At 43.1% G+C, this 9,991-nt stretch overlaps 1 protein-coding gene across 5 annotated transcripts in view; it reads right to left on the bottom strand.

Moving 5' to 3' along the window:
* Positions 1–264: 264 nt before the first annotated feature.
* The window catches only part of ANK3 (ankyrin 3), a 206,066-nt gene continuing 196,339 nt past the window's right edge, over positions 265–9,991 (bottom strand). For 3 of the 5 annotated variants that reach the window (XM_027649512.1, XM_027649513.1, XM_027649510.1), the window contains 2 exons: positions 4,717–4,809; positions 265–1,672 (listed from right to left, as the gene is read on the bottom strand). In XM_027649512.1, the coding sequence (XP_027505313.1) occupies positions 4,741–4,809 (69 nt within the window). In that variant the 3' untranslated portion in view covers positions 265–1,672; positions 4,717–4,740. Of the gene's footprint in view, positions 1,673–4,716; positions 4,810–6,642; positions 6,703–6,825; positions 6,910–9,991 lie in introns of all 5 variants that reach the window. The other 2 variants (XM_027649509.1, XM_027649511.1) reach the window with 2 other exon arrangements.

Below are 9,991 nucleotides of genomic sequence, written 5' to 3'. Positions count from 1 at the left end.
TGCATAGGCCCTTTCCCCACGTCTCTTCCATCCCAGGGAGGTGGGTTCAGCGCTTTGCTGGGCATGTGCTGCTGGCTGCTGTGTTTTCCTCCCGTTCCCCTGACCTGGGGACAGTCTGCCAAGCTTGGCACACTTGGAAGACAAGGAGGTGGAGCAGACAAAAGAAACAGAGAGGAAAAGAAGCTGAGAGCCAGGGGTGGTTAACAGCTGGCCCCATGAAGCCTCACGTCTGTAGGGTACAAGAACACTGCCAAATACACGTTATCCAAGAGTTTTAACACAATTTATTTTATGCTTAAATAATCAACTAGATCATCCAGTGTTTGTTGTTTTCATACATACGTAATTAGAGCTATTATCAATGAATGCTGTTTCCATATGAATATAATCAACAAATTAAAGTATTTCACCAAAACCCAAATAAAAATGCCCTTTAAAACACAGCAGCCTTAACAACCTAATATTACACTGCTAGGATGATTACAGATGATTGGCTTACTGAAAGATTCTACATCTTATAGCCAGTACACAATACAGTAATAATTTTACAGCGTGCTGCCAGTCTATTAGCTAATAATTTCTCTTCAGTTCATTTAAAAATATCCCAAACTTGTGCTCCTTGGAGCACCAACCCACTTCTAAAGCTGCAAGCATTACCCCCGTTACAAAGCGAGAACAGATAGCACCCCCCCTCCCCATAATGCAACTACTGTATATATTATGGGTCTTAGGTCATTTCATTGAAAAATTGGCAACAGCAACAAATATTAGATGAAGGGCTTTGTGTTTACAGATAAAATCTTATTTTTCATGTTGCGGTATAGTGTTTGCAAAACTGGAAAAGATTTAATCAAAATAAGGTGAAACACATGCATCAAAATATTAGTACTCTGAAGAAAAATTTTCACAGAACTACAGAATTCCTCATTTTGGGAATCATTTAAATTTGCAGCAGATTTTAAAGATTTTTTTAAAATCAAGCTAGCGTTTTTGCATATACAAACATTATAATTGCTAATATACAAGAATCTGTGAAGATACACCCAGAATATCCCTGTAGGTGCAGCCATTTGAGACACCTAGCCTGCTCAATGCATTTGCAATATTCTGTTTGTGATCGAAAAGGCAGTGCCTTATCAACATTTATTCTATTTTGTTAGAATTTATACAGTGTTATTTATTTACAGCAAAACTATTGATGTTTAAAAAAGAAACAAATAGTGTTTTATACCCTGACAGTTTGGGTCCAAGAAAAATAAGGCGAGCTGTTGTGGATTTTAGTAATTTTAGTGTCTTTCCATGGTTTAACAATTTTGTCTTCGCACATCCTCTCTGGCCACAGGAATTTATTTCTTTTGAGATGACATCAAACTGCTTGAAAGAAGCTGTTAACAGCATGGCATTTTGTATATACACTGCATTGGTAACTGTGCACCCTCCAATCCTGTGAATGAACGTGAATTTCCATGCTCTGTAAATTGGTTCATGCTAAATTAATTTTTTTTTTGTTTGGGGTTTTTTTTGTTTGTTTTTTTCTTTTTGCATAAAAACCATGCGGTTAATGTGGGGAAGCAGCAAACACACGCACACTTTTATAGGTGAATGTTTAATTCCTGTTGATTTTTCTTCCGTGACTGTCCCTCTAGAATACTGGCAGTAAAAGCACACAGTCCTATGGAAAGAAAAGAGAGCAGAAATCATTTCAGAATCTCTCATTAGAATCAATTTCGTGCCTTTCCCTGACTAAACAGAAAAGCTGCAATTGGCATGATGGCATTCTGCAGCAGGATAAATCACACACTTTCCAGGTAGGTAATGACATTAGTTGAGCTCCCAGCATGAGGGGAAAATGCAGCTGCAGATGTCCACACCTCGTGAACTGATTTACAAATACCTTTGTAACACGCTGCATTTCATCACCCCAGACACAGCACCAGCCCATCAGATCCAATGATGACAAGGAATAGGTACTTTTATTGTGGAAGAAACGGCATCGTCTCCAGAGCAAGAGAGCTGCTGCTTCCACAGCACGTTTTTCTTCATTGTGTGCAAGCACCCCCATCAGTGATGGAGAACCCGCTCTCCTTGCACATCCACCTCTGCCAGTTTCTTGGGAATATGATTGGCAGAGCCAGGAATGCTGAGTCCAGCCTTCAGGAGGCATGGTGAAGGACAAAGTGAGGAAGAGGGGCAGCCCCATCCCTCTCCCGCCTGGCTCCGAGGAGATGGGGTCCAGCTCCTGCTCTTGCCCATCCAGAGCCATGCACATGAGGACAGTGAGTTTGTTGCATCTGTTGTACAACAGCAATGTCTTGCAGCAAGGAGGGCAGGAAGCAGAAACACAAACACACCAGGAGATGGGAGACCTGTGGCTCCCCAGTACCTGGGCACAGGGCAGCCTGCTAGGGAGCGTGGCTTGCACAGTGCCTGCAGGATCCAGGCTGGCACGGACATGCTGCTTTACTAATCAGGTCACAGGTCCACACGCATTCCCCAGGAGTGCTACACTCTCCTTCTAAGCTAAAGCAATCTGTCCTTGCCCACATCTACAGTTGTCATAAATCTGTCCTGCTGCTAAAAGCCGCCTGTTCCCATCGCAGCAGTCACGCCAGCTCACACAGTGCTGTCCTGAGGAATTGCACGCAAGACTTCTTGGCTTTTCCTTTTAGCCTATGTTTCACAACGGGTTTATTTGCAATGGTGATAAAGACATTTTCACAGCAAAATCTAGCTAACATTGTCTTTTTGTTTTCAAACACTCAAAGGAAAAGAACCACCTTTGCCTCCACAACAGGATTTTTTTTTTGTCTTTTGTGATTACAAAACAAACTCGTTTTCTATTAGAATCCCCTGCCTGTGCAAATACTTCCACTTCTGCATCCAAATAAAATGTTTTCAGTGGACTCTTGACTGGGCTCACAATTAACGCACATTTGGTCATGCTTATCATATCAGAGTTTGGAGTACAGAGATTCATCTTGCAGGACAAAGTTCCCCCCTGAGCAAAGGTTCATTATCTAAGGCAGACTCTCTGGTAAGGGCTCTTGCACGGAAGAGTTGCCTACTGGAAATCACAGGAGAAATACACCAGTGGTTACAGGAGCAAATCTGGTTCTGAGGAACTCAGTCTCTGGCTTCCTGAAGGTCAGACTCTGTTTCATACATTAGGCAAGGACTGCCTTATTTATGTCATTTTATTTCAAAATGAAATGCTTCTCCCTTATCCTCAGTATGTGCTGCACTAAGCTTGTATGCTGGCAGGCTCTTTAGCTATACTGCTTATGGGGTTCAATGCCCCATCTTGCCTTCACTGCTTTTGAGTTTACACATTTCTGCTGGTTTGCCCCTGCAGATTGATCATGGAACAACATGGAAGCCAATGTCGGACACAATTTCATACAAGCAATGCTGTCCCTTTGTCTTGCTTTCCTCCTGTATCCCTAAACTCCATGAATAAGAAAGATGTTTCAAAGGAATCACCTCCCTTTTCAAAACATTAAATATTTTATGAGTATTTTGAGCAGCAAGGCAGGTGAAGCTGTATTACTCTATTAGCACACATGGGAGGGCTCTCAATAAAAGCAGGAATTCAGCAGTTGTGCTAAGTGGATGCAGTAGGTGCTTACCAGATGCTGAAAGCATGCTCCTTGGGGCTTGATCCCACAAATCCCTCAGCTAGATCCCATACACTGAGAGCTGCTCATCTCAAATGGCACTATTCACACACACAGGTGGCTTTAGGGGCTACCATACATTGCAGCAGTCAGAAGGGACTGGTGACCTGCTTCTGTCCTTTTCCTCCACATCACTATCTGGTATGTTTTCCAGGTCCTGTTTATCCTGTTCTTAAATCCTACAGTCAATCCTATACCAGATGTACAAGAAAAGGATAACACATAGACTTGCACTTCATAAACTCTTCCTCTGCCCAGTTCCTGAAACCCAACAAAGCTAAGAGAAGTGCTGAGTAGAAAAAAAGACATGAACATGGTAAACCTGGAGCCATGACTGACTGACCAGCATTGACAGACACAGACAGGCTCCTCCTGTATTTACAGGCATGTTTCTCTGTGACTGTAGCTTTGTCATCGAGACAAGGCAGCCTCTGGCTTCAGGGTGCTCTGTCACGTCCCAACAGAGCCCCTGCAAGGGTGTCTTAGCCTGTGCATTTAGTTTCAGCTTGGAAAGTCCTTATACCATCAGCTGCTGGTTTGCTACAATCGTTAAGGCTGGATCAATAAAATTCACAAGAAACGGTAGGGATTATTTGTTGGCAAATATTGAGACACTTCACTTACAAGGACTTTGACTTGCATAACTGCCCTCAGATCACACGCCTGACAGTGGAAGAAGCCTTTCACTCCCAGCAGATTTACTTGTGTGCAGCTCCTTTACTATTTGTGTTCGAGTTAATTTTTAGGGGTAGAAAATGGTGTAGAAAGGATTACAAACACTAGACATTGTAAAACTCTCAAAAATCTTGCACACGCCTCAATATTGCTTTATGTTCCAAGAAGTAAAGCTCAGTTTCTATATGTGAACACAAGGTCATTTTCTGCTTACAAGATCTAGAGCAAACTATTGAGCTTTGCAGCTGGAAAGCAATGTCAGGGTAGCAGAGTCAAGCCATTGTGCAGCCCAGGTGCTACTCCCTGTGCTGCACAGCGCCGTGCTGGCAAAAGCCTTCAGCAATGGAAGAAAATGGATCACACTGACCGTTCTGTGGTCGGCTTTCAGCTTTCATGAGTAACTTTTCTTCTCCACATGTCTGACTTCTTTCTTTGTCTTAACCTTATAAGCTTCCCCCTGCTTTGAAGGAAAAGTATAAACATTAGCATAGTCTGCAGAAAGTACTCGTAACTATAAATCTGCTTTCCAAAACAGGCTTCACATTTTGCTGTAACAGGATAAGTAAAAAGCAGTTAAATCACATTAACACTTCATTTCAAAGACACACATAATCTATTTATCCACTCTGCTGAGCTGCAAAAGCACAGGTCTGAAATATCATCTTCAAGTAGGAAACATAGGTCTACAATTTCAGCATGACCCCTGGGCTGGAGTGCCTGGCTAGCAGTCCTCGGCAGAGCCCCTGCCACCAACTGCAGTGGGATCCAGTGCCACTGTCAAGGAAAAATCTCCTTTCCCAATCAGCCTCCCAGCTCAGCTGGATTGGTGAACATTTCTGACAGCATAGGCTGTGGCTGATGTTATGATGTTTCACAACGTCTGTGCTTTAAAGTAAGCAGGTTAGTAATGGTATAAAGGGAGGAGGAAGAAAGCCAGCAAAAACCGCCACTGAAGCAGCACAGAAGTAAAACCAATAACAATGACAAGCAGTGCAGGTTTCAATGTCTTTAAAACATCAAACCCCAAAATAAAGTTCATCTTTACTCGTTAAAAGTAGCTCAATAATCATCTAAAAATAAATCACAAGCCTCACTCACATCAGAGAAAGGCATCTGCTTATGTGCGGCTATTGGCAGAATTTACCCCTCAGGTGATCTACATTGATGTATTTGTACCTATTTGTAGTTTCCAACTAATCTAATCTGGTGCAGCAAATTGAAAATGTTTCCCCCTTGCTGGGTAGGAATTTTTTTTCCCCTGATAAACGACTATGAAAGTGGGAATGGGAATATGTTTGTTTCAATTCTTTTATTTCTGTGACATGTGTGTGTCCCCTGCTTTTTTTTCTTTCTTTCTTTCTTTTTTACTACCAGTAGATAAAGAATGTTTGTTATCTTCCTTTCTGAATCTGTTTTCACTCAGACAAGAATTTCATTAACCCCAAGGACAGTTTTACTGAAGCAAAGATCTCCCAGGGCCATGTGCTGGGGAAGAAGGCACGAGCTCCTCTGAAGCCATTTGTTTCCAGAGGTGATGCCCATTCCCCCGAGGGCTCCTTGAGACAGAGGACAGCTGAGGCACAGCCTGCCCACTCCTGCCCATAGTCTTGGAGCCCTCTGCAAGAAGAGCTGGGGTGTGCTGGCGCACAGCAGTCCTGTCCTTCCCACTGTCCTTTCTTTTTCAGGGTGGTGAAGCTGGGCATAATCCAGCCCTGCAGAACGGCTTCCAGTTTTAATCACCGGGGACGAAATCCTGTCTTGTTGCTTGCTTGTAGAGGATACCATTGCTTGGGTATGTGCTTGTTCCCCTGAATCCTGCAAACCCTCAGTCACTAGCACAAGGGTATTACACAGGTGAGTGGGAGGCCAGTGGGGATCAGACTGCAGCTCATTCCTTTGGGCTGGTAGAAAAGCAACACAACACACCTACAGGTATAAGGCACAAATTCTGCAAGGGCTTAATCAAACACACAGACATGGCTCATCTTAATGGCACAAAACAGGCCCAAAACCTATGGCCTAAGCCTGCTGCCTGTTTTACAGAGACAGATCTTAATGCTCTGTGCCAACAGAATTTATCTGGGCCCCCTGGATGCTGCCCCTGCCCACACACAGCACAGAGAGACACCCCTGCCCCATCACCCAAACACACAACTTGCCAATAACCGCAAGCACTGCACTTTGCCAAGGCTTCTTGTTAAATGCAAACCTCCAGCCCTTTAGCAGCACTTTCTAGCAGTCAACACAACCCTCTGTGTCTACTGTTATTTCCTGGTTGTCCCCGTTCCATTACCATTTCACCAACTTTCCTCTCATGGGGGATAACAAAGCGTCTTACTACCTTCCGGGTGATCTGTGGGAAGCAATACATGAAAAATATTGATTTTTTTTTTCCTAGATTCTAAAGGGAGAAAGTATGTTAAAAAGAAGTTACTTGAATGCAAAGACTCAGAGCAGTGATGTATTTCATGATTACTTTTCTTGTGATGACGTTGCCTTCTTCGTCGGTAAACTGTTCCTCTGTTACAGATTCACCGGGAATGTTTTTTGCCTCCTCACCCTAAAGAACGTGTTATAAGATTAGCAATAGAGCCTATATTCTGTCAAACCCACACATATTTCCACACCAATCCAAGCAACGAGCACATGCTAGCTTCAACTTTATGTAACGGTCTGCTTTATGTCACACAAATTGTATGAAAGCCTCATTCATTTAGCATGCTGATACCTGTGAGTTTATTCTACAGAATGTGTCCCTAAAGCCAGCAGGGAGCTTCTAGCACATTGCTCTTATTAACTAATGCATGGCATGAAGCTGTCTGTGCAACAAAATCTTGTGGTCAGTCTGAGACCTGTGAGATGGAGGCACAGATTCATGATGACATAATCTCTAATAAGAAATCCATTAGCTTTTCACAGCTTCTCAGCACCCGGCACACGCAATAACATGGTCTAACATGGGGGAAATTTGGGATTTAAAAAGATAGCTCCGCCCATAGCTTGCTAAACACGAGGTCTGAAACACACACATAGAAGACAAGACTTCTCAGCATTTACAAAACGGAGAAAGGTATCTTACGTGACACTTTGCCCACATGGTAACACCTGCCTGGACCCATAGCCCAGCCCATGACTTACTGAGGTCAGCAGCACTCCAGCCATCGCTTCTTATAGTGTCAGCAATTTATAGGACCAGTGTAAATAAATGTAAAAGCAGTTTCCTAACTGCTATGCTAATGACTCAAGTCCACCACAAGAATTATAGCTCAAATCATAAACAAATGACATTACTTTAGAGTCTAAGGCTAGCTGGCACTTGTGAACTTATGTTCCGGAAGAACTTTGCTAACATTACCTCATAAAGTCATGTTTCCAAACCTGGGTGCTGAAGCAAGCACTGGTTTTGATGCTTCAAAAATATCCATTGACTGTGCTTGTATCTTTCATATAAATAAGGCAAACATAATGATAATGTAGCTGGCCTACATATGAAAAATTTCAACTTGCAAATGAATAGCCATTTAAACAAAAAACAAACAAACAAAATCCTTAAAACTTTTCTTCTCCCCTCAACCTGCTATGGAAAAAATTACAACTAGAGGAAAGAAGAAGAAAGAAACATTGTATGAAATATGTTATATAAATCTATAAAAAATTAATATTTAAAATGAGATTATTATAGCTCAACATCAAGCTTTCCTAATGCTTCCACCTACTAAACAGCACAGGGCAAATATAATTCCTATATACTGTAGTCTATACACTACATAGTTGTCTACATAAGCTCCTGACACTGCTCTGTAACAAACAAACACAGTGATGCCAAGTTTATTTTTTTAAAACCATTTTCCCTACAAACATAGCTTTTTCAATATGTACACCGTAACATTAGGATTATATGCTATTTCTAAGCTCTAAGCAAAATAAGCCATTCCTTTTGATTACGAGCCATTTGTGGTCTTTTCTACAGCCAAGCTTTTCCATTTCCCTCGCTTTGGGGAGAAGGGCAGCAGGCGAGAAGCCAGAGGGGAGTATTCCAGAGCTGAGCCCCTGGCCAGCATTTGTCATTCTTCACAAGTGCAGACTTTCTGCTTTCTTCACGTTGAAAGCTGCATTGAAGTCATCACTTGATAATTAAGCAATGAAAGAATTCCAGACATTTTTCACATCTTTTTCCCCAGGCTTTTCACAGGCTATAAACTGTAAAACTTGTTGAATGCAGGTGCTTCAAGAAGCATCACCCAGAGAAGGGCAGGCACCACAGCCAGGTGGACTCCCTATACAGTCATAGGGACATAAGGATGAGATCCTGCACCTGGGGCTGAAGGGACATAGCTGAGGTCCCCAGGCTTGGGAATAGTGGCATCCCTACAAAAGCACGGCAGAACAAACGGCTACTGAAGCCTTCAGAGGGAGCCTGGACAACTCGTTCCCCAGAAGGACTGGGGTGAGGGGTCACAGGAAGGAGAAATTACACACCTCCCTCAGCCCCGCGGCCAGGCAATGGCAGGAGGAGGGAAGTGAGGGGCGGCCCCCGCGGTGAGCGGGGCCCGGCACCGCAGCCGCTGCTTCCTTTCTCACAGGAGAAACAGCAGCAACCAGGACAGGACCGGGACTGCTGCTGAAGCTTGGGTAAAGGTTTTGGGAACTGAAACCTGTGGGGCTTCCTATTCACAAAGACATGGGAGGGGAAAATACTGATTTCCGGAGACTTAATACTTTAATCAGATGCACAGCAGATGGGGAACTATCCGCACAGTTTCTTTCCTGGCCTCCCACATATGGGTTCAGAGTCCCCGGTGCGATCCCACACAGTGCCCTAAGGAACACCCTGGCCCAGACATTCCATGGAGCACAGAGGTATGGAAAGGTTCCCTCTCATGAACAGGATCTCCAGAGCCACTACAATAAAACCCATGAAAATCAGAAATAAAACAACATGGCCAGCAGCAAGGTCACCAGATTACTTAACACACCAATATCACTTGTGTGTACTGGTTCTTTTGACTCCTAATTGCAGCTAGGAGCAAGGTTATCCCTTAAAACAGAGAGAATTTCTGCATTCAGCTTTAAAATGAGAAGTGTATTGATGCACTGAAAAATGTCTCTTGAAACAAAATGCAGTTTTTAAGGTGTGGTGAATCTTGTTTTTTAATTAGCTACATGCTCCTTTTAAGCACAGTTTAATGATACATGCTGTAAATACTCAGCAGTCAGGATGCGTGAAATCTAGCTTTCACAATTCTCTTGCTGGTGGGTAGTTAAACAAATTGCAGGAGGGCTCACAATTGGCAGGAGGTAGATCTGATTTACTGACGTTTCTAATCCTATGCAGTTATAAAGACGGATGTTTGCTAGGAAAAAAACCCACTTACCCACTGGCAGTTTTACTCAAACCAGCTTTGGGTTAGAATGGCACATTAGATGACCTTGTCAACAAAAGCTGTTTTTAAACACAAAGCTGGTGCATCTGCGTCACAGCTAAAGAATAAAATTCTTTCTGCTGCATCATACTTATGTGGGCTTCATTTTACCCTTCACCAGTCAAAAGCACTGTCACAGTACCAAACGCTTTAGAAAGCCAGGGAGAAAACTTAATACCGCGATTACTGGAAGCCCAGTTATATCCCTGGGACTAAAGC

The sequence above is a fragment of the Corapipo altera genome, unplaced genomic scaffold (genome assembly GCF_003945725.1).
Source record: "Corapipo altera isolate COAL_440 unplaced genomic scaffold, ASM394572v1 53, whole genome shotgun sequence".
Taxonomy (NCBI): Eukaryota; Metazoa; Chordata; class Aves; order Passeriformes; family Pipridae; genus Corapipo; species Corapipo altera.
Note: the sequence above shows the minus strand (reverse complement) of the source record. Positions and strands in the feature narration are given on the sequence as shown.